Genomic DNA, 24,391 nt, shown 5'->3' with positions numbered 1-24,391 from the left:
CGCGAGGAGGCGGCGGCAGCGAGGTGGGTGCAGCGCACCCCGCCCCCGCCTGCCCCGGGACCCCGGGGGCCCCGCTCCCCGCCGGGCTCCCCGGGCGCGAGCCTCCCCGCGCGCCTTGGGGACCTGGAGTCCGGGCTGCCGAGCCCCGCCCCGGACTCGCTGCCCCCTGCCCTCCCTGCGGGCCCGGCGGCCGCCCTGCGGTCGCTCTTCCTTGAGAAGCCCGGGCCGGCTCTGCTCGCTGCGCTGCGCACGCACCTGGAGGTGCGGCGGGGGGAGACGCACGGACCGGGCTGGGGGGCTCGAACAGGCCCTCTGGCCTCGCGCAGCCAGGCGGCGGGGGACTGGGCTCCGGGGGCGGGGTGCAGTGGGATCGCAGAGCCGGGAGTGCACCCACCCCTGGGGCAGCCCACGGGGACTCCCGGGGGGAAGTGGTCTGGTCCAGCTGCGCCCCGAGAGACGAAGGGAAAGCTGGGGAGACGCAGTGCGCAGCGCCGAGAACCCTCGGAAGAGAAAGGGGTCAAGCAGAAGTGCGAGGGTGGGGCTGGGGAGCACGGAAGGGGTGCGGGAAGCCCCAGCAAGGAAGGGAATTAGGAGGCGCCCGGAGGCGTGGCACGGGCTGGCCACGGGGCCAGGTGGATAGAAGCCGGGGCAAGCCTCGGGCCTGGGGCAGCCTCGACTGCACTGAGGAAGCGGAGCGCCCGTGTAGACAGTGTTTTCTAAAAGTTCTGTTCAATTGAGGAGACCGTGTAGATGCTGGAGAGGAACGTGGAATGCGTTTTAAGGGACCGCGTGTGGTTAGAACACAGGGATCCGGAGTCCCCATTCACTATCTGTGAGCCCTGAGGCAAGTCACTGAACTCCTTGGAGCCTCCGTAAAATGGGGATGAAGGTGACAATACCTGCCTCCTGAGGTTCCGGTGAAGATGAGATGAGATGTGCTTGTAAAAGCGCTTAACACGGCACCTGCCACGTTTCGCTTTTAATCATTAGAGCAGCGTGGGTGCATGCTGAGGCCGATAGCAAGGAGCTGGGAGGAGTGAAGGCAGAGGGGAGAGAAAGGGGCCCAAGAACTTGGACAGAGAGATAAATCCGGGATGCTGAACCAAGGGAAGGAGGGAACAGTTGGGGATGCAGAGAAGTTGGCAGGTTTGGGGTGTATGGTTAAGTGAGTGGCTTTTGGACAGTCTTTCCATGAGGCAACCTTCAAAGTCATTTGCTGAAAGGGCCAGGCCAGGGCTGGCCCAGGTGAAGCTGGAGAACCTGATTTCCACTGTAGCAGTAGCGTAGGATGCCTTGCCCTTTTGCCAGCAACCCCTGGCAGACTCAGCATCATTCCAGGGAAGGTGGGCAGTTGAATTTACTAGACTCAAGAGGATAAACTCTGACCTACCTTGCCCATTTGTGAGGCTCCACTAAATTTGATGAATGTGAAAACACTATAAGCATAATTTCCCATTTTAATCTTTTTTTCCTGATCTTGAGCTGGAAGGGCTGTGCCATCAATATCAAAGCCTTCTGAGGATTTCACTTGGGCTGTGCACCATGCCACACTTTCACCCACAATCTCATCTGGTTGTTGTGACAGTCAGGTGGGGCAGGTATTAATATTATCCCCATTTTGCAGATGCAAAAACTGAGGTGCAGAGAAGTTACTGACCTTGCCCCAAGACCCAGAGCTAGGGAGTGATGGACTCAGGACCGCAGCTGAGATCTGTCAGACCTCAGAGCCCGTGATTTGAAACTGCTGTGAAAGTTCGCATAACCCCTAACAGCAGCCCAGCAGGACAGACAGATGTGGAGGGGTTGATTGTCTTCTCCATTTGTGCTGTGCTCAGTCATGTCCAACTCTGCGACCCCATGGACTGCAGGCCACCAGGCTCCTCTGTCCATGGGGATTCTCCCAGGCAAGAATTCTGGAGCAGGTTGCCATGCCCTCCTCCAGGGGATCCTCCCAACCCAGGGATCCAACCCAGGTCTCCCGTATTGCAGGTGGATTCTTGACCGCCTGAGCCTCCAGGGAAGCCCGTCTTTTCCATTTGATAGAGAGGAAACAGAGGCTAGCAGCTTGCACCTCCGTCCTGGGCTCCGCAGGCTCGACGTTGCCTTGCTCTCGCTTCTCTGGAGCGGGAGGAGGGGCACAGAGCTTGGAGTCGCACAGGCCGGGCACTAGGCGCGCTCTGCCGCCGGGCGCTGTGTGACTCCAGACCAGGCATCTAGCTTCTCTGTGCCTCTACGCGCCTGCGGAATTCCCAGCAGCTTCCTAAAGGAATAGGAAGGAAAATGTTGCCCGGGGCACGAGAGGTGTGCCAGGAGCCATGCTCCGCACACAGCTGTGGACCTGCCTCCCGCTGGGCTGCTGAGACCAAGTCTCCACGACCTTCTATTTGTTTAGCCCTTTGTTCGCCTCAGTGCTAGGAAGCAGTGGTCCCTGACCCGAGTCTGTGGCCACCTATGATTTCCTGACTGGGGCCGTGGGGGCAGGGCCCTGAGCAGTCCACGGTGTCATCACCGTGCTGATGAATGCCCCGGGCAGGGCTGGGCCATCAGGGGCCTTCCTGCTGCCTCTGGTTACCTTGGCCATGGGGTCCTGGAATCCTAGCGCCCACAGAAGGCTTGGAGACGCCCTGTTGCAATTCCTTTTTTAGTTTTTTACAGACGGGGTAACTGAGACCCACTGTGAGGAAGTGACTTTCACCTCTGGATGGGGCAGAGCTCATACGCAGGGAACTTTCATTTTTGGACCTGCCTCCAGAACCCTGGGGATTTCCACTGGAGTGGTGATCACCCCCACCGAGAATCCCAGACTGCTCGGAGGGCCCAGAGGACACAGTTAAGTCAGGGACTGGAGCTCTCTCTGCCCCTGTCCCTGGGGAGGAGGTGGAGGAAGCCAGTGGCAGGCTGAGGTCCCCCGACAGGGGAAACTCTGAACTGCCGTCCCTGAAAGTCCGCGATGCGGTTCTTCTCTCTGTCTGACTTGCTCTTCACCTCCCTGTCACTCGGAAGAATGACTGGACACTCCTGGAGCCTGCAGTCACCATCCAGGGGGTTTTTGCACCACCAAGGGTAATTCCTGTCTCTTCCCTGCTGTGACTCAGCTGTGACGTCGAACCATACAAGCCAGCCTGAAGATAAAGGCATCAGCCGCCCGAGTATCAGTGGGTGGCCCAGCAGAGTGCACTTCTCCAGCACAGACTTCGAGGGGCTGGGCCTCTGCCCTGAGGAGCTTGGACCAGGCCCCGCACCCGCAGCCCGCCTGGGACCCCAGGATGGCCTCTGGCTCGGGCGGCAGCCCCCGCCCGGCCCCTGATGAGAACGAGTTCCCCTTTGGGTGCCCCCCCACCGCCTGCCAGGACCCCCCAGAGCCCAGGCCTCTCTGCTGCGCCGTCTGTCTCTCTGAGAACGCGAGGTGAGGGGTCGGAGGAAAAGGGGTGGTTGGGGAGGAGGCGCCGGGGAGGGACTCCTGATGGGAGGCGAGGGCGAGAGGACCCCTGGCTCTCAAGGAGGTGATTGCATCTCTCTGGCCTCGGCTTCCCCCCATACCGCCCTGTCTGACTTCTGGCAGAAGGAGAAGGGGCCACAGAAGGCCGTCGAAGGTGGCAGAGCCTCTGAGCCCAGCTGGGCTACTCACCCACTATGTGGCCTGTGCGCGTGGCTTAATGTCCCCAAACCTCAGCCCCCTTGTCAATAAAATGCCTGTAAAGTGATTTTCTACCTCCCAGGATTGTTACAAGGCCCAATCAATAACGTTTCAAAAGATTCTTATAATAGGGAATTTATCTATAACCTCCTGGGTAAATGACAAACTGCTGTACAGATGTATCTCCTTCCACTTTATCACCCATCAGCTCAGACTGTTTGCTGAGAACTCTTCTAGAGGGGGCAGAAGTATCTAGTATGCTGCTGCATGTTCAAATATTATAGATGGACATATGTGTATATCGTCCTTGTTCATTTGCTAAGTCATGTCCAACTCTTTGCGACCCCATGGACTGCACCATGCCAGGCTTCCCTGTCCTTCACCATCTCCTATATATTTGTATATAAATATCTTTATATTTTATATTGTATACAAATACCGTTATATTTCCCTGGTGACTCAAATGGTAAATAATCTGCCTGCAGTGCAGGAGACCTGGGTTCGATCCCTGGGTCAGGAAGATCCCTTGGAGAAGGGAATGGTGACTCACTCCAATACTCTTGCCCGGAGAATCCCATGGACAGAGGAGCCTGGCGGGCTACAGTCATGGGGTTGCAAAGAGTCAGATGCAATTGAGCAACGAACACTTCTTTATATATAATACATGCATCTGGCATATGTATAAAAATAGACATATATGATATACACCATATATATTAAAATGTGTATATTATAAATAATTCAGAGAGGTGTGACATCAATATGATCATCAGTATCCCACCTTATTATGCAACTGTTATGTGCCGACTGTGTGCCAAACACTCCTCAGAAGAGCCTTGGAAAGGTGGACGCTTACCATAAGAGGACAGTGAGGCCTAATGGAGAGATGAGGTCAGTTTCCTGGCAGAGGTGTTCTCAGACTGCCATGCACCCCCAGCGTGACCTTTGCTGGGGACTTTACAGGTTAGGGAGGTGGGAAACTCCTGAGGCAAACTTGAGAAGTTCCAATGCTTTGACGAAGGAGAAGGCTAAGAGAAAGAGGAGAGAGGTGGTGATACTGGCAAGGCAGACGGGGCGGGGGAGCAGGGCTTGACTGGTCTCACCATCCTGGGCTCGTCTCAGGCTTTTGCGGTGGGTCTCTTGGTTTCCTTCCAAAACATGGTAGGGGCGGGGAAGGGTTCCAGGTCTGCCCTGCATCTCTCAACCTCGGCCCACCCCTACGTCCTCTGAGGCCTCGTTCTCCTCCCTGTGAAATGGGCCTGACTAGGGGCGCTTGCTGGGCATCAGATCACTTTGCAAAAGCATGTAGGCCCATGTGTCATCGCCTTCAGAAGCTGACCCCCACTCCTGGTTAGGAATCTCAGGCTGGGCGTTCTTGGAGGCCCCTTCTTATTCTGAGAGGCTGGAGTCATCTGTAAGTACTAAAAATAAGGAACCTGCGAAGAACTAATATAGTACACACCCACAATTCCTTAACTGAAGCCCTGGGCTCAGATGTATTGTGGGACGAAGAAGTTTTCAGATTTTTGAAAAGCCAGTCAGTACATTACTCTGGCATTCTTCCAGCAGGGACTGGGGACATAACTTATGTTCAAGCATCAAGCAGTGATATTTCTGCAAATGTAAATACTCACCCTAAGCAGGATAAGAAGGGCTTTAATAGCCTAGTCAGTTCAAATCAGGTTTGGCTGCCAGAGAAACTCACTGCAAGCTGTGGGAAAACATTGGGTGCCCAGTGTTTTTGAGGTTTGGGAATGGTGGGTCTGGGGTGGAGGTATATGCTCGTGGATATCAGCTGCCGTGCTGGGCAAGGCCCAGGCTTCTGGGGCTCTGGGGGTGGAGGTTGGTGTCGTGGAGTCTTGAAGGCTTTGCTCAGGGGCATTTGTTCTTGTGTTCCCAGGAATGATGAGGATCGGATCTGTGCCAAATGCAAAGGGGATGACACCCCGTCTGAAAGTCCAGGAAGCCTTCTGTCTCAGGAGAAGGTAAGCTGGTGCTGCCAGGAAAGATGGTCCATGGTCTCCGCTGGCAGGCACCTCCCTGCTTGTCCTGAGTCTAGACTGAATTCTGTCTGTTGGTGGCGAGGAGACTGATGTCCACAGTGGAAAAGCCGCTTGTCCTGCACCGCCTGGCTGACCAGTTCAGGGTGAGAGCGGCAGTCTGTTCGGGGACCCACACACCACGGCCTTCAGGCCCAGGCCAGCCTGGCACCTGTTAGTACACAGCTCACGAGCTGAGAATGGTTCTTACACTTAAAGTGTTTTCAGAAGTCAGCAGGGGAGTGAGACTTTGTGACACAGGAAAATGGCGCGGCCTTCCAGCTTCCAGATCCCTAAATAGAGCGGGGTGGGCTCCCGGCCGCAGCTCCTTCGTACGTGTCTTGTGCACGGCCGCTTTGGCCCTGAGATGGCAGAGGTGAATAGCTATAACAGAGGCCTTCCAGCCCCCAGATAGCCACTCTCTGGCTCTTTCTGGAAACAGTTTGCCAGCTCAGTGCAGACAGCTCTTTCTGACCCTGTTTGCTCTCAGACAGGGCTAGGTCAGCCTCAGCTCACTTCCCCGGCTTCCCCAAGCTGTGCTTCCAGGAGTAAGAGGGGCCAAAGAGACATTCTCAGGCACCGTTTTAGAACCCTGGCCCTTCTGAGCTGGAAAGACCCTTGCAGGGTCATGTGTCCAGCCCAGAGGTGCCCGCATGGCAACCACCCTGGTCCATTCCCAAACCAGCTCATGACAAAAATGGTAAAAAAAAGAGAGAGAAAGAAAATTGCCATGACTTTTTCTTACAAAATTAAATTCTTTGCATTTGTAGAATCACCCTTTACTCTGAGGTGATGCCCTTCCTGTGCGTGTCTTTGTATAAAGGAAGTGATCGTGACAGATGATAGAATTGGGGGTAAAGCCTTTTTTGGGGTAAAATTAAGAAACAGTGATCTTTATGTTGATGTCCTAATTTAAAAAGCAAACAAAACTGGTAGTGGTCTGTGAATCCAGAGCTTTAAGAGCCCCAGCTCTAAATCTAACCGCCTCTTCTTACACGTGGGGCCCGACACCCACTGGGGATTCTCACTGCAAAGCTCCCTGGTGACCACCCGGGCTGTCTACACTGCGAGGCACCCGGCTCCGTTGGACCAGAGCTCTACCCTTGGCCAGACTGTGGCCCTGGGTGGGGGTAGGGGGGATCAGGAGCCTGGTGTCGAGGATGGCTATATATTCAGCGCACGGCTGAGATGGCCGCTGTTTGTCTCCCTGTGAAATGAAGACGCCGCCTTGGACAGGGCCTTGTCACTGCCGGCGATGTCCCATTGCCAGTCACTGGCTGGCGGGGCACTCTCCCTCCGCTGTGGAACGAGAGGCAGGCAGGTCTCCATGCCTCCTTCCCCCTTCTCTGCTCCAGCCCCCTCTCCTCCAGAGAGTCGCTCGAATGCCTGTCCCACCAGAGCTGGTTTTGAGGGCTTTCCTCTCTTCTCTTCAGCAGCCCTGTCCCCCACGGACCCTCAAGGGAATCACAGTAAGGATCTAATGCATTTTCCCGGAACTTTCTACTCTACCACGTGGTGAGAGCTGGTAGGATTAACACCCCTGGAATAACTTCCCACACCTCCCTCGTGGGGCGTCTTTGTGCTCAGTGGGCCTCCGTGCTCCACCCTCCAAAGGGAGGGATAGGCTATCTGCTTTCTAAGGCAACTACCTGCCTGAGGCATCAGGGGGATTGTTTCTGGTTTGCTTTAGTCTTGCCTCTTAACAGAATGAATCCAGATTCATTGTATAAATCTTAGATAACATAAAGCAGAGATATTTTAATATCTCCCAATTCAGTAGTTCTAATTTTTTCATCTTTGTTAGTGTGAAATCAGATGAAAGCAGAAGGAGAGCCTGGACCTCTGGCCCTGCGGTCACCCCTCTTCTTTCTCCTGCCCCAGCCCCCAGAGACTCTGTGGATTCCTAGGGCCCTGCAGGGTGCAGTTTGAAACTTGATGCCTTTGACCAAGTGGAGTGACTCTAATGATGGAATTACAGGCTCTCAGCTGACTGCAGCATGGGGGTGAGGGGGTGCACACCCTGTGGAAAGCTGGGGGGCGGCGTGAGCCAGTGGTCTGACACCTGCAGAAAGCCACAAGTGGAAAGACCAGGGACTCCGCCAGCTCCTGACCCGATGGGAACTTTGAGGGGACTTTTGACCAAAGGAAAGCAGCTGATGATACATCAACACTTTGCACACATGGTGGTTCCGAAGTCTGTGCGTCTGAGGAAACCTGGGGAGTGGAGGTGGGTGGGGTGGAGGGGCTGGCCCGGGCGGCTGAGCTGAGCCCCGAGGCGCCCGCCCTTGCGGCCCTCTCCACGCCATGCGCTCACCTGTCTGCCCTCCTCCTCTGGCTTCCTTAGGGTCACGTCCCTGGTCCCTCCAAGAAGCGCTCAGAGCCCTGCCCTGATTAGCTCGTGTAAGAAGCAGACGGTAAAGGATGATGAGCCAGTTAGAGACTTGGTTCTGGCCTGGAATGACCTTCCTACAGGAGTGACAGTGAAGTCGGGACTGCCTGGTGGCTGGGAAATAGCAATCAGTCCTGCCTCCGGGAGACCCTGGGGACGGGATTGTTGCTCTCGTCTCTTCCCTTTGAGGCCCCTCAAGAAGGTCAAAAGCAGGCTGGCCTCTGCTGCCAGTGGCTTACAAAAATGCCTCAAATTATTCTAGAATCTGAGAACAATCGGAGATCGAGCTGTCTAGTCCCCTTTCCGTTCTGTACTGGATTCCTGCCAAGTGGCTTGGTGTCCCTGCAGTGACGGGCAGCTCATCGCTGCACAAAAGCACCATGTCCACCGTGAGGAACTAACTGCCCTGTGTTCTCCTCTCCCTCTGTCCTGAGCTGATGTCCGTCTCCCTCGGGGCCTCAAAAGGCAAGGCAGTCAGCCTCCTGCACCCTGAGGCCATCCTGCGTCTGGGCAGGATGTCCCTCAGCCTCCATGCTGATTCGTGTCTGTTGAAATCCAGCCCCTGGAAGTGAGCCCCCTCACACTTCTGAGCTTGGCAGTTGCATCTGTGGCCTCATCTGTCCTGTGACATCCTGTGTCATGGGCTGTGGCGATACCAATGGGTGACATATGAAGGCTCAGGGAAGAGGCCTGCCTGCACCAGTCTTAGTGCAAAGGGAAGCTGGAGCCGGCCTCCCTCTTCCTGCCCCCGGGCCTCCTGGCACCTCTCTACTGCCTCCAGAGGGGGGATCACCCCAAGTGTTTTGTTTACACAGGTTTAAATACCCAGTCAATCTTAAGTGCTGGAATCCAGCAAGTGCTGGGAAAACAGGAATGGGCAAGACTCCTTTCAACTAGGAGAATCAGGCAGGACTTCCTAGAGGAGGTGGCAGTTGAGCCAAGCAGAGGTTGCCAGAAAGGAAACTGGCTCAGATGCAGAGGAGGGCAGGAACTGGCGGGTGGACTGGGCCCACCCTGTCCTGGTAGAGAGTCTCTCCCTCAGCACTAGCTGAGACGCAAGCGGAAAACCCCGCCCAGCCCCCAAAGACCTTGGCCAGCCTCTGTGCCCAGCACAGCAGTGTGGGCGGTGCCTGGCACATTGCAGGCCCTCTGTTCTGTGTCGTGGCTTCATGGAGGCTTCTCTCGTGCCCCCAGTACCCTCTTAACACCCACATTATCAGAGGCCCCCGGGTCCTCAAGTGGAGGCCCCCCGACAGCCCTCTGCTGACCCCGTCACAAAGGGCCTGGGTCAGTAGGCAGCCGGGAACACCACACCCCCTCGACTTCTCGGACTTGGACAGAAGGACAAGTGTTCGCTCAGGGCTGGGATTGTGTTTTCTCTGTTTCCTCCTCAGAGGAAATTCCACCGCAAGTTTTATTTTTAGCGGTTTGCCAGCCATGAGGCCGCTCACACAGGGGCCGCTTGTGGCATAGGCTTGGCCCAGGACGGATGCCCTGTTCTTCCTCCGCGGCCCCAGCCCCCTTGCCTCTCTAGTGCCCTGGGTGCCCTGCCTTCAGATGGGCTACCCCTCTTTCGCCTGGGGGGAGGAAGGGCCCTGGACGTGGATCCTAGGCGCCTGGCCTCCACCACAGCTTTGCCCAAACTTGCATTGTCTCCTACAAGTCAGCACCCTTCCCTGAGCTTCAGCTTCGTCACCTCCGTGAGAGAGGCAGAACCTCAGAGCCCCGACCTCCTCCGGGTGGTCCTGGGAGACCCAGCAGGGCTGTGCCCACGTGGGGGTGGAGAAAGCCGCGGCCCCGGAAGGGCCCGTGCCTGCGGGACACTGGGCCTCTCACTTGTACAAGCTCCACGTGACCCAGACTTAGCCACTCGCCCAGGTCTCCCACGTGTGTTCAGGGGAAACCAACTCCACCCTGCCTGCCTTGAAGGATGACTGCAGGGATCCTGTGAGGTGGCTTGCAAAAATGCTTTGGTCCTCTAGAAATACAGGTGCATGTAGCGATGTTCCTCACGTCTGCCAGCCGCTGGGGAGATCCAGTGGGGAGACGGGGTTTTACAGGATGAGTATGGGTTTGAGGTGTGAAGATTAAGTAGGTGCGTGTATGTGGCGGCCGTGAAGGGGGAGGGGAGAGCTGTCCCAAGGGCAGCGCTTCACCCACGGGAGTGATCATGCTAATAGCAGGCCTACTCCCGCTCATCGGGGCTAAACCAAGCATGTGTCAGGCCGAATGATGCTCCCCAGAGCTGCCCACGTGTTGATCCTCGGAACCTGTGAATGAGTCACCTCACGTGACCGTATTAGCCTGCCGCCACAGAGGACCTCAGGCTGGGTGGTAGAGACCGATTCCTTCGCCGGAGGCAAGAAGTTCGGGCAGAGTCGGTTTCTCCTGAGGCCTCTCCGCTTGGCTAGTGGGTGCCGTCTTCTCCCAGCATCCTCGCATCCTCTTCCTCTGAATGTCTGTGTCTTCGCTTTCTCTTCTTATAAGGACACCCGTCACACTGGAGCAGGGCCCATCCTAATGACCTCATTCTAACTTAATCACCTCATTAAAGACCATGTCTCCAGGGACTTTCAGGTGGTCCGGTGGTTAAGACTCCGAGTTTCCAGTGCAGGGGCACAGGTTCAGTCCCTGGGTTGAGAAGATCCCCTGGAGGAGGGCATGGCAACCCACTCCAGTATTCTTGCCTGGAGGATCCTGTGGTCAGGGGAGCCTGGGGGGGCTGCAGTTCATAGGGTCGCAGACAGACACCACTGAAGTGACTCAGGACGCACAGACACTCCTCAGCCCATGACAATGGCAAAAAGGTCTTTGTACTTTGCAGACGTTACTAAGTTAAGGATCTTGTGATGGGGAGATGACTCTGGGTTATTTGGTGAGCTCATTGTAATCACAAGGGTCCTCAAAAGAGGAAGACAAGAGAGGCAGAATCAGAGAGAAGCTGAAGATGCTCTGCTGCTGCCTCTGACTCTGGAGGGAGGGACCAAGGAATGTAGGCAGCCTCTGGAAGCCGGAAGAGACCAGAAAACAGGTTCTCCCCTCTGGTCTCCAGAAGGGACACAGTCCTGCTGACACCTTGATGTTCAATTCAGTTCAGTTCAGTCGCTCAGTCATGTCCAACTCTTTTCTGATTTCCAGAACCATAAGATAATACATGTGGGTTGTTTAAGCCATTTAAGTTTATGGTATTTTATTATAACGGAATAGGTCACTCGTATCAGAATTTGCGTGTATTCTGGCATTTAATCCTCACCATAACTCTATGGGGTGGGGGGTTCTATTATCGTCTCCATTTTCCGGATTGGGAAACTGAGACGTGGGGGAGTTAATAAGTCCCCCAGGACCACACAGCTAAGTGTGGGAACTGACAGAAATGGGCTTTGCACCCCAACGGGATGGCTCCAGAGCCAAGCCCTGTAAGCACCCTAAGGAATGAGAGGCAGTGGCTGACGGTGGCACTCTGGCGGTCTGGCCGGCCCCCCGCAGCCTCTGCTCTGCCGGTGTGAGCGGCTGGCCCTGGCTCCTCCACCGCGTGGTAACAAGGATGCCTGCTCTGCACACACGGCACCTGCTGCTCTGCCTGGGCTTTCGCTGCACAGACGCAACGCCACGAGGCTCAGCTGCCAAAGGGGCACGTGCCCCCCACCCGTGTGCGACTCTGGAACCCCACCGTTAGTTTTCTCCCTTGCATCTTACCTCCCTCTGCCTCTCACTTCGAGCTGCAGAGGATTCGAATCGCGGGCTTGGAGGGCATTTCACAGCCTGAGCGGTCACCCCTCATCCATCACCAGGTCCCCATCGGCCTCGGGTCCTCCACCCTCCCCGCACATTAGGAAGCTTCCTGCTGGGAGAAGCTGCATTGCCGGGCCCTTTGCGAAGCCCGCCTGGTCTCCCTGGCAAGGCTGCCTCCCTCCCAGAAAACATCTGTTTTCTGCTTCTTGTTGGGAACATCCTGTACCTGAAGCCTGAGGCTTTGCTGGGCTGTGCTCTGTGTCCCAGTCCAACTGTCTCATTAAGCCCACAGCTCTCACTTTCTTACCTTTTACAGAATGACGACGAGTGTGACTTTATATTTGCTCAGCCCAAAGACTTCTGTCCTCCCGTCCAGATCTCCCCTCACCTCGCCCCGTGAGGTCATTCTTAAAAACAGCAACAAAGCTCTTGGAAAGTCAATATACTATTTATGTGTAATAAAATTCACACATTTTAAGTGCACAGATTGATGGATACCAGTAAATGCTTGCAGTCGTGTGACCTGCAGTTAAGAACGGGAATGTTTCTGCACCAGATAAAATTTTCTTGTGCCCCTGGCTAGTCAGTCTCCCCCAGCTGCAGCCCCAGGCAGCCACCGACCTACTCTCTGTTTATGGTTTGGCCTTTTCTAGAATCTCATGAGCATGAAATCCTAGGGACTTCCCTGGCGGTCCAGCGGTTCAGATTCTGCACTTCCAAAGCAGCGGGCACAGGTTTGATCCCTAGTCGGGCACCTAAGATCCCACATGCTGCATGGTGAAGCCAAAAAAAATTTTTTTAATATCAGAAGAAAAAATTAACTTGGAATAGAATTCTAGTATGCGGTCTTTGGTGTTTGACTCTTCATTTAGCAGAATGTTTTGAGGTCGCTCTGTTACTGCACCTGTTAGTAATTTAGTCCATCCAGTTGCTGAGTGCTGAGTGAGTGTCCTTGGGTACGAACACACCACATTTTGTTCACCCATCTACCAGCAGTTGAAAACTCAGGCGGCCTCCAGTGTGGGCCTGTTATGAGTAAAGCTGCCCGAACATTCACGTAACACACGTGGAAGCGTGTTCAGTGTCCCTTGGGTAAATCCCTGGGGTGGAGCGTGTGGGGCCCGCCAGCCTGGTGAGCATGGTCTGCATGTTCCTTTATGACTTAACTTCATGAGATGCTGGCACCGCTTGTCCCAAAGCAGCTGCACCATTTTGCATTCCCACTAGCAACCTCTGCAAGTGTTTTCCAGTTCCTCCACATTCTCCCCAAAGCTTGGTATCGCCATTCTTTTTAAATTTCAGCCATTTAGTGAGCAGACAATGGCATTTTATGATAATTTGCATTTCTCTGATGACTGGTGATGATGAACCTACTTTCATAGGCTTGTCATTTATGTGTCTCCTTTTATGAAGTATCTGTTCAGTGTTTTACCCATTTTGTGTTAGGCTGTCTTATTATTGAATTGTAACGGAGAAGGCAATGGCACCCCACTCCAGTGCTCTTGCCTGGCAAATCCCATGGATGGAGGAGCCTGGTGGGCTGCCGTCTATGGGGTCGCACAGAGTCAGACACGACTGAAGCGACTTAGCAGCAGTAGCAGCAAGAGTTCTTTATATATTCTGTATTTAAGGCCTTTACAAGTATATGTTTTGGGAAAAAAAAAAAAAAGTCCTCCCAGTCTCTCTCGGGTTTACTTTTGGTAAGAGACAGAGATGGCATCACCAACTCAATGGACATGAGTTTGAGCAAACTCTGGGAGATAGTGAAGGACAGGGAAGCCCGGAGCACTGCAGTGCATGGGGTCAAAAAGAGACCGGCATGACTTAGCGGCTGTACGACGAGGGGTATGGGGTGGGAAGAGTCCTGGAGCTGTGCAGCTTCCTAGCTGTTCCTTCTTGAGTAAATTCCTTCCCCTCTGTGAGCCTCAGTTTCTTCATCAATCAAATGGGAACAGAAAACCTACCCTGCCATCCCCAAGGGTTGTTTGGGGCCCTCAGAAGAACTATGGCCATGAAGCCCATTTTCCAAGCTCCTCAGACCTGCGCATAGGTTAACAGCATTGCTTGCTTGGGCCCCTCGGGGAGCTCCCAGACCAGTGAGGGCAACCAAAGAGTGAGTTGGGTGGAACCTGTCCCAGCAGGAGGGGTGGCAGTGCTTCCCAGGATCCCAGCAGGAGCTCTGTTCTCATTTTGAAGGAGGGTCACAGAAGGGGTGAAGCTTGAAGGGTGGAAAAAAATCAGCCAGGCAGGACGAACAGCATGTGCAAAGTTTCGTGGCCCAGCCCAGCCCCTGCCTGGTGGATGTTGGTGCTTCACAGACAGCCCCAGTGCCACTGGGACCCCCGCAACATCCAGTGACGTGGTTCTTATTTCCAGGATCACCCCGAGGCGGCTGAGGCTGGAGTTGGGTGCCCCTTTGCAGGTGTTGGCTGCTCCTTCAAGGTAAGTATCTAGGTGTGAGAAAGGAGGTCTGTACACTGCAGTCTCAGACCGCACTCAGCCCCTTGGGTTTTCCCCCAACATCCAGCTGCTGCTCTGGATGTACCTTACGTGGTTCACATGCCACAAAATCACTAGCAAGTCATCTTTGTATTCAGGGGAGTTCTTCTTAAAGTCTCACCTGAGCATTGTAGTAGCATCACAAAAATGACCCTCCCCTCCCCACTACCCCCAACCCCTGTGCCTCTCTCCATGGTCCTGAATCATCACTGTGCTCGAGGGCAGGACAGAACTGCTGCTCTGGAAGGTGGCGAGCACACGGCTCAGCATGGGTGTGTCTAATGCCAGGGCCCTTCTCCACATCCCTCTTGCTATGTACTTCCTGTTGCTGAGTGAATGGATATGACGTCCCTTGGTAACCTGTGATGGCAGGACTCTCCTTGGCTCCCTGGTGCTCCCTCCTCCTCTGTTTTCACTGCTCAGCCCCGCTCTCTCGGCAGGGAAGCCCACAGTTCATGGAGGAGCATGAGGTCACCTCCCAGGCCGCCCACCTGAACCTGCTGTTGGGGTTCATGAAGCAGTGGAAGGCCCAGCTGGGCTCTGGCCTGGGGTACGGGCCCATGGCCCTGGAACGGAACCTGTCAGACCTGCAGCTGCAGGGGGGCGTGGAGGCAGCCGGGGGCCTGGAGGTGGACTGTTACCGGGCCCCCTGCTCCGAGAGCCAGGACGAGCTGGCCCTGCATCACTTCATGAAGGAGAAGCTCCTGACCGAGCTGGAGGGGAAGCTGTGTGTGTTCGAGAACATTGTCGCCGTCCTCAACAAGGAGGTGGAGGCCTCCCACCTGGCCCTGGCCGCCTCCATTCACCAGAGCCAGCTGGACCGTGAACACATCCTGAGCCTGGAACAGCGGGTGAGCCTGGGAGGCGAGTTCACCTTCAAGGCAGCTCAGGGCAGCCCCACCCCACCCCTTGCCCCATCTGGTCTCCAGAGCAAATGGACCAGCCTTCCTCCTATGCCCCCTGCCTGCACAGACCAGCCATGCCCCCATCAAAAATCTCTCTCCTGTGTCCTGAGACCTTCTAGGAAGAGGACTGAGGCAGAGTGATAGTCAACCCCTCATCCGGCGCTTCCTTTTGTTTGCTTCAATTCTTCTACAATAGACTATTCCCACCCCAAGCACCTCATTCCACTGCCTCATTCCACTTTTCATGCTTAGAAAGCTGTCCCTCATACTAAGCTAAAATTTGCCTCTCTGTCTTCGCTGCCCCTCGGGGCCCACAAAACATCCGACTTCTAGCCCCCATGGAAGTTCTTCGGAGATGAGAAGTCAGTAATAATATCCTGCCTGAGTGTTTCCTTCTTGAGGCTGAACAACCCCCGTGCCTTCGCACTTCACCAGAGTATGTTACTTTTTGTGTTCTGGCCCAGTCTCTTAAGAATTCCACTCTTCAGCATGGTGGCACCACACCACCAGATAATTCACCTATCTGACAGTTCTTGGTTGAGTCAGACTGTAACCTCCTTTGTTGCAGAGCTTATACTTCTCTTAATATGACCAGTCACAATGCTATGTTGCTTCTTGTGGGGCAACAAGAGTACATCACCTTCTTATGTTGAGCTCGGCCTGGATTTTAGTTCCAGGCCCGCCATTCACTTGCTATGTAGATCTGAGCAAGTCACGGAACTGTGACTTTTTCATCTGTAAATTAGGGATTTGGTTTTCTTTAAGGATGCTCACTTCCATCGCTGACTTCCCTACCTGAGTATCCCTGAGAATAAATTTGTATTTTTTTCAAATGTCAATGGAGAAACCTACTAGAAGAGCCAGACGCTGGCTTTGAGTGGCAGAGTAAAGGCTTTAGTTATGCGACGCTTGCCCCAGTTGGAAGGTGGTGCCTGCCTGCTCCCCCCCAGGGCAGTGACCGTATCTTCACTTCCTGACAAATTCTGTGGCTCAACTCTTGCATGCCTGGCAACATGCAGGTTATGTGGCATTCCCTCAGTCCTGTCCAGCTCCTTGGAGCCCCATGGACTGTGGCCCGCCAGGCACCTCTGTCCGTGGAATTCTCCGGACAAGAATACTGGAGTAGGTTGCCACTCCCTTCTCCAGGGGACCTTCCCAACCCAAGGATCAAACCTGCATCTCCTGTATTGTAGGCGCATTCTTCACCGTCTGAGCCACATGGCCACAGGTGAAATGAGCATGGGCCCAGCCCTGACAGGGGAGACCATCCATCCTGTAGGAGAAGCAGAAAAGTATATCTCAGACGCTTGTCAGAACAGAGAAGAAAGAGGGAAGCCAGCTGAACTAGGGCAGCGGTCGAAGACTTCCCAGAGGAAGGGCTATGTGAGCCGGGTTCCTGACGGATGAATAGGAGTTGGCCAGTGGAGAAGGGAGGGAGAGGAATTCCAGGCAGGAGGGCCAGCATATGCAGAGAGGTGCCTGCGGCTGAGGGAGGCGAGGTCAGGAAGGCCATTTGGGAAACAGCTGTATCTATCTATACGTCCCGCCATCCCTACCTCACCCTCAGTCTGGGTTCTGGTGCCTCTGGCTAAATGGGCTTCCCCGCCCCAGGTGCTGGAGTTGCAGCAGACCCTGGCCCAGAAGGACCAGGCCTTGGGCAAGCTGGAGCAGAGCCTGCACCTCATGGAGGAGGCCTCCTACGATGGCACTTTCCTGTGGAAGATCACCAATGTCACCCGGCGGTGCCATGAGTCGGCCTGCGGCAGGACTGTCAGCCTCTTCTCCCCAGGTAACTCCTCCCGGGATGGCAAGCAGGGGGCTGGGGGTACAGGCACCTGCAGGGGAGGCGTTCCCCACGGGGCCCAGGAGACAAGCAGGGGGTGGGGGGTGGTCCACTCTGACAACTCTGCTGCATACAGTTAGGCCTGAGGCCATTCAGATGCCCGGCCCTGCCAGGCCCGTGGAGGTGGTAGGCTCCTCCCCACCCCACCGTGTGGAGCAGGGGCTGTTGGCACCACGCTGGCCTTCTGCCTCCCTGAACATCAGTTACATTCTGCAACTAGGAATAAGTCATCTCAGTCGTTTGGGTGGATGTTGGTTTTGAAAGAGAGTGCGCTGTGAACCTGAGTCTGTGCAGACTCAAGGGAAGTGGAGGATGGCTTTCACAGGTGCCCCAACCCTCCGAGACCCAGTGATCTGAAATCAGACAAGGGGAGATCTAGGTAAAACCACAGGCATCTGTGTACAATTGTAGGGAGCATGTGAGTGAGTGTTGTGTAAACCAGGGCAGTTCTTACTCACTTCTGGGACCCCGGGCCTGGCCCAATACCTTGTATCAAGCAGGCAGTTACTCGGCCGATGTTTCTCTTCCTTGGCTGAGACCTGCTTCTGTGACGCTGTGCATGTCTGTGCTCAGACCTTGTGCTTTCCCCCTTGCCTCCCTGTGTGTGTCTAAGGAAGATGGGTGGGTTGTTAAGGAGGATTTCTGCTGAAGGCAGTTTTAACCCCCACTCAAGTCTGCTCCAGCCTCATGCCTTTCCTGTCTGTCAGCTCCTCTGACTCACCCAAGGCCAATAGTGTGAGGATTAAGAGGGGGCATGGGAGTCTGCCCCATCCCACAGGGCAGGTGGGCCCCCAAGCCAGGCACCTTGCCTCAAGAACCGGGGCAGCTCCTTCGTGGGGTGGCCTTGCCCTCAACACGTAAGCTTTTTGTCCTGGCTGCTTTCCAAAGAGGGAAAAATCAAGCAGTGTCTCTGGCTTCCTGTTCTACCAAAGCACAGAGGGCAGAGATGAGTCAGACCGTCAGCCTGTCCCCGCTCCACGCCTTCCTGCCCTGCACAAGCTGTCCCGGCTCTGCCCCTCCCAGATGGGCCCTCATGGGGACAGCCGCTGGAACCCACACCCAGATGGCTCTTTCAGCTGCCCAGGGCGAGAGCCCACAGGCCCTGTACCTAATCACCAGGGGGTGATTCATCCCAGGGGCCTGTGCCAAGGGTGGCCGGCAGATTGTGAGCCTCCCCACTCCCTCCCAGCCGCCAGGAGACCCCAGCCGCTTAGCCTGGGGCCGCAGAAAGAGCTGCATGTTGGGACGTAGGAGGCCGGGCCCCTCACTCTGGCCCTGACCCCAGCTCGCTGTGACTTTGAGGGCCGGCCACTTCCCCTTGCTGGGCTCCGGCTCCTGACGTCAGTTAAATCGGGAGTGTGGTGGGGCCAGCAGCGCCTCTGTCCCCTGGCAGAAACGTAAATTCTCAGTCCTGCCCTGCACTGCTGAGTCAGAAGCTCCAGGCCTGGGGCCTGGCCGTCTGTGATTCTGGTGGCCCTTGACCTCCAGCGGTTCAGGCGGTCTCCAAGATTTAAGGCTCTGTGTTTTCGTTTATTGTTGAGTCGCTAAGTCATGTTCAACTCTTTTGCGACCCCATGGACTGTAGCCCGCTAGGCGCCTCGGTCTGTGGGATTTCCCAGGCAAGAACGCTGGAGAGAGTTGCCATCTCCTTCTCCAGGGGATCTTCCTGACCCTGGGTTTGAAGCCACGTCTCCAGCCTTGCAGGCAGATTCTTTACCGCCGAGCCGCCGGGGAAGCCCCCTGATGCTCTGTGGTGGAGAAGCAGCTCCGGTCCCAGATGTCACAGTCTCTGGGGCCACGGCCTGGGCCTGCCTAACTGGCAGCCCCAGTTTCCTCATCTGCAAAGCCTAGCACTTGACGGCTGCCCTGGCGATGACTCTGGCTTCTGCATTCCAGCTTTCTACACCGCCAAGTATGGATACAAGCTGTGCCTGCGGCTCTACCTGAATGGGGATGGGACGGGGAAGAGGACCCACCTGTCCCTCTTCATCGTGATCATGAGAGGGGAGTACGACGCCCTGCTGCCATGGCCTTTCAGGAACAAGGTACGGGCCTGGGAAATGAGGGGCTTCCTCGGGTGGGGGAGACCTGGGGCCTGCTCCTGGTTTAGCCATGAGCTTGCCTGTGTGACCTCGGAGAGCCCTTCACCCTCTGTGTTATCAGTTTCCCCGCTTATGAAACAAGAGCCTGGGTTCCCCTCTAGTAGCCAAGGCTTACATGAGTCCAGGAGCTGAAATGCCTGGACCAGCCACCCTGGAAGACATGTAGGGATGGAGTTCACACAGCGGGGTGAATAAAGAAAACTTTCTATAGGAGCTACTATGGGTCTAGCCTGCAGCAGCAGCACTCTCAGAAAAAGGGAGAGAGGCAGATGCCACCATATACCTTTAAGAGTGGCCCAAACCCACAGTGCTGGCAACACCAAGTGCTGGCAAGGATGTGGAGCAGCAGGGACCCTCATGCATTGCTGGCGGGAATATGAAACGGGACGGCCACTTTGGATGACGGTTTGGCAGTTTCTCACAAAACTGAACATACTCTTACCATGTAACCCAGAGATCACACTCCTTGGGATTTACTCAAATGAATTGAAAACTGAAGTCCACCCCAAACCCTGCACACAGATATTGATAGCACCTTTATTCATAATTCCCAAAACTCGGGTGCAGCCAGGATGTCCTTCAGTAGGTGAATGCATGGATAAACTGTGGTCCATCTAGACAATAGAGTATTATTCAGCACTCCAGCAAAATAAGCTAGGGAGCCTAAGACACGGAGGGACCTTAAGTGCATGTTAACTGAGTGGAAGAAGTCAGTCTGAAGAAGCTGCACACTGTGTGATTCCAATTATGTGATATTCTGGAAGCTGCAAACTGTGAGGACAGGGAGAAAATCAAAGGTTGCCAGGGTTTCACGGAAGACAGGAGGGATGAGTAGGTGGGACGCAGAGGATTTAAGGCAGTGTAAACACTCTGAGGGACTTCCCTAGAGCTCAGATGGTCAAGAGCCCGCCTGCAATGCAGGAGACCCGGGTTCAATCCCTGGGTTGGGAGGATCCCCTGCAGAAGGGCATGGCAACCCACTCCAGTCTTCTTGCCTGGAGACTCCCATGGACAGAGGAGCCTGGGGGGCTACCGTCCATGAGATTGCAAAGAGCTGGACACGACTGCGCAGCTAACACTACCCTGCTAGATACTCTGATATGACAATGATAGGTTCCTGTGCTTACACATCTGTCCAGACCTATAGAATGTACAAAACCAGGTGCAAACCTTGAAGTGAACCAGGGACTTCGGGTGAACATGATGTCTCAGCATAGGTTCATCAGTTGCAGCCAATGTTCCTCTCAGGTGGGGGATGTTGCCAGTGTAGGAGGCAGTGTGGTGATACTTGAAAGGTTGTTAAAATGTTTCAAAGGGCAGCCGGAGGTGGAGGTGGGGCAGGCATTGCCCCGCAGGTGAGCAGCAGCAGCAAGAGGGTAGGGCAGAGGGTGGACTCCAGACCTCAGCTGGGGTGAAGGGGGATGAGAGAGAGAGCAAACGGGTGGGGGCGGGGGGCCACGGGGTCTGGGTATGAGTCAGTAGGTTGAAACCGGTTCCCCTACGTTCTGGGGGAGTTTTAAAAATGCTAATGACTGGGCCTCCACTACCGTGAACGGTGAGCCCTGAGCACTGGGAATTTTCAGACCTTCCCAGGGAATTCTAAAGTGCAGCCGAGTTTGAGAACCATTGCGGCGGGGGTGGCGGGGATTTCAGGGGTGTGGGCCGGAGGGGAGAATATATATCACTTCGAGATCACTGGCTTCCTGGGGACACACAGGGCCCCTGGGCAGAGCAGAAGCTGGGTTTGTGTTTCAGGATGTGATTGACATCCGCTCAGCGGAAGGCCTGGCTGCTCTTACCCCTCTGCCTTGTCCCAGAGGATCCAGCTGTGGTTGAAGGGTCAACCTCTCTGAGCAGAAAGAGGCATCTTGGCTTAAGGGGTCCAGCTTCTTGTCAGGACTCAGTCTCTCCTTTAGCCCCTAGCAGCCAACCACAGTTGACAGTGGCATCTGAGTCGCCCCCTCCTGTCAGATAGAATGTCTCAGTCCTAATCATAGAACTCCCCTGGAGCCTGCTCACAGTACCTGGTGTTTCTGCTTTCCAGCTCTCACCATGTGCCACGTGTGGCTCTTATTTCTTTCTTTAGCTTCTGCTCAGTGTGAGCTCAGGCTTTCCCGGTGGCATGGTGGTGAAGAACCCACCTTCAGTGCAGGAGGTGTGGGTTCGATCCCTGGGTGGGGAAGATGCCCTGGAGAAGGGAATGGCTACCCACTCCAGTATTCTGGCCCAGAAAATCCCGTGGACAGAGGAGCCTGGCTGGCTACCATCCACGGGGTTGCAAAAGAGTCTGGAGGAACTAAATAAAAGCAACAGCACCGTGAGCTCAGCGTCAGAGGGACGGCATGGGTCAGACCTGGGCCTGACCTCCTAGCACGCTGCCCGGCAGGTCACCTTCATGCTGCTGGACCAGAACAACCGTGAACACGCCATCGACGCCTTCCGGCCCGACCTGAACTCCGCTTCCTTCCAGCGGCCCCAGAGCGAGACCAACGTGGCCAGCGGCTGCCCTCTCTTCTTCCCCCTCAACAAGCTGCAGTCGCCCAAGCACGCCTACGTGAAGGACGACACCATGTTCCTCAAGTGCGTCGTGGAGACAAACACTTAGGGCTGGCGGGCCGAGCCGTCTGCACCCGAGTCCTCGGGGAGACCAGCTCGGAAGAGGGTTCAGCACAATGCCCGAGGTCCCGGCCCCCTGTGTCCAGGACCCCAGGGCACGATGATGGGCCGGGGCTGGCATCACCTGAGCCCGGCTGACAAATTGGCCAGGACATGCCGTCAACTTAGCGACGGGACCTTGGGGCCGACCCATGAAGGCGGAAGGTCCAGAGGGAGGTGGTGCAGGACTGATCCCTCAGCACTCACCACGCAGAACTGGAGGCCAGAGGGCCACCCCAGCCCTGAACGTGGGGATGGACTCTGGGCAAGAGCGGGAGGGTGTGGGGACCAGGCTGGGGCATGGGTGCTGAGCTGGAGATGCAGGACCTCAGCCAAGGGCTCCAGGGATGGGGAGGCCTCTGCAGGTCACCGCGGAGACCGTGCTCCCTCTCTTCCTGCTTGGGGGTCAGAACTGGAACCAGGGGTGGAAGGGATGGAGCCCAGTGTAAGTCAGTCTGTCCCAGGCTCTACTGAGTTCCCCGGCCCTGGAGGTGAACAAGCAACCACAGAGGGCTACACTTTGGGGAGGGTATCAAACAAAGGGTGGAATTAAAGACCTTTGAGGTTCCTTCCAAGCCCAGAAAGTCTCTACCTCTCAGCCCCCCAGGCCAGCTGAGGCCACGGGCTGCAGCGTTCAGGAGCCCCGTGCCCTCCAGTGGCCTGATTTACCTTCAGCACCTCGCGATGGGCGAGCTGCCTGCATTGCACAGCCCCCACTGGGCCTGGCAGTCGGCTTCCCCTCTATGCAGAGCCACGTGCAGGCCCTGTGTCCTGCGCCTCCCCCAGCCACGGGCCCCTCCGCCTCCTCCAGGTGAAACCGGGGCTCTGAGCTCCCAGGAGCAGCCGGTAGGAGTGTGGAGAAGGAGAGGGACCCACACTTTCTGTGCTGCCTGCCTGGGGGCCCCACCCTCGGCCACGTCCAGAAGCCCATGTCACCCACTGAACCCAGGTAACCACATCTCTAGTTGACGGGTCAGGACCTCTGAGCCACCTGCAGACACTGTCCTTTTGTGTGTATAAAACCAAAGAAAGAACTGTTCTTTAATCTCTTTTGCAGTTTTCATGAAGGGTTGTGGGAGTTGGCAGTAACTTTTGAGCTCTGGGTGGACCGGCTAGTTTTGCAGGCGGCACCCAAGCTTCTTCTCCTTGGTTCTCTTGTCTGTAACGGGGGAACTGCCCTGCCTGCCTCACTCACCAAGTTCGCTGACCTCAGAGGAGATGCTACACAGGAGAGGCTGCCAAGAAGTGGGGGCACCGCTGCCTGCCTGGCCAGGCTGAGGCTCGCTTGTCTTCTCACCTTGGAGGTCGCTACGCAGGACCCTGGCCTGCTGGGAGCCAGCGTGAGGAATCCCGCCCATGGCAAAGGTCATGAGGAAGGAAGCCTGACAAAACGCAAAGGCGTGATCTGGCTTCAGGGGTTCCCCCTGAGTTTTCCTGAACATCTACCCCCCAAAACCAGAGTCTGCCTGCTTTATTACTGTGCTTTTCACTCTTCTGACATTCTCTGGAAAAAAGTTAATTCAGGGCTTCAGTCTCCTGCATCAGCTGAAACCCCTTTGATGGCTCTCTAACTTGCCTGACAGGTTCCCCCGGACTTTTTACAATTTGTGAATTGTTTCCAGCCCCCCAACCACAAGAGGCACAAAGCTTAAAGCATCTTAAAGATACAGAGCCTTTTCCAAAGAGCTAAAAATCATATCGGTGATGGGTTTTCACTGTTGAGTCAATGACTGTTGCCAGGCCTCCATATCCTTTATCTTTTAACACCTGAAGGATATTAATCAATGTAATTGGGATATAGGAAAAGGAATATAGTAGTTTTGATGTTAGCAACACTAGACTTTTGAGTTAATTACTTTTCTTTTGTTATAAATCACTGTACTCCTTTTACTTGTAAATTGTTGTGCCTTTGCTGTGTAAGAATGTAACTTTATTTAGTGCTTTCTGAGAGTGGCACCAGACTTTGGGAAGAACAACATTTTCAACACAAATATGTCTTCTGGTTGACAAACCCTTATCAGAAAAGGGCCGTAAAATGTTAATTGGCCCTCTGGCCAGAAGATGACGTAAATCACCTGAGACTTGTGTATACAACTAGGCATGCAGAGAGAAAGCCTGGTTTTGATAAGTCAGGGCTGCTGATGCTGCATAATTTTATATTATCCATTGATGTCTATGTACAAAAAGAGGTATAAAAGGCCTTTACAACAAGAGAGGCTGGGCAAGTCGCTGGACTGGTTTCCCCCGTGTCTCCTCTTTGCTCTGTTCTCTGGCTGAATTCCCATCGGGGGCGTGGAGGCTCGCCATGTCTACTTACTTGCCCCAGCTTTTAAGTTCCACGTGAGAGGGAGTCCAAGGCGGGGCACTCTCCGATATTCAAACGGGCGCCGGTGGCCTAACGTAGATGGTGCAAACTTCTTGTCCTGAAGTTTTATTACTTCTCCACTTAAACCAAGTTATTCAGCCTCTTTTCTCCACTAAATTTTCCTACTACACTATTTCTTCCTAATCTAATCTTATATTTCTAAATAAATAAGCTTTCCTCGCCTACGCCGTTCACCCTTCGAATTTCCCTGGATCCACCGGGGCT

General features: G+C 55.0%; 1 protein-coding gene across 2 annotated transcripts; it reads left to right on the top strand.

Moving 5' to 3' along the window:
* TRAF1 (TNF receptor associated factor 1) lies at positions 1 to 24,391 on the top strand. Of its 2 annotated transcripts, none has more exons than XM_052645012.1 (8): positions 1 to 23; positions 2,656 to 3,406; positions 5,538 to 5,622; positions 14,174 to 14,239; positions 14,737 to 15,147; positions 16,813 to 16,990; positions 18,941 to 19,089; positions 21,533 to 24,391. In XM_052645012.1, exons 2-8 carry the CDS (start codon positions 3,267 to 3,269, stop codon positions 21,749 to 21,751), a joined length of 1,248 nt encoding a protein of 415 aa, XP_052500972.1. In that variant the 5' UTR covers positions 1 to 23; positions 2,656 to 3,266; the 3' UTR covers positions 21,752 to 24,391. The 2 variants fall into 2 exon arrangements, with proteins under 2 accessions (XP_052500972.1, XP_052500973.1); XM_052645013.1 differs by having other exon boundaries at positions 9 to 23; positions 3,096 to 3,406.

This window comes from Budorcas taxicolor, chromosome 8 (genome assembly GCF_023091745.1).
Source record: "Budorcas taxicolor isolate Tak-1 chromosome 8, Takin1.1, whole genome shotgun sequence".
In the NCBI taxonomy this organism is placed as follows: domain Eukaryota; kingdom Metazoa; phylum Chordata; class Mammalia; order Artiodactyla; family Bovidae; genus Budorcas; species Budorcas taxicolor.
Note: the sequence above shows the minus strand (reverse complement) of the source record. Positions and strands in the feature narration are given on the sequence as shown.

Coding starts and splice junctions, on each gene's coding strand:
- TRAF1 (XM_052645012.1), top strand. CDS start 3,267: ATGGCCTCTGGCTCGGGCGGCAGCCCCCGCCCGGCCCCTGATGAGAAC. Junction 16,991..18,940: donor TGTCAGCCTCTTCTCCCCAG/GTAACTCCTCCC, acceptor TCTGCATTCCAG/CTTTCTACACCGCCAAGTAT. Junction 19,090..21,532: donor CATGGCCTTTCAGGAACAAG/GTACGGGCCTGG, acceptor GCTGCCCGGCAG/GTCACCTTCATGCTGCTGGA.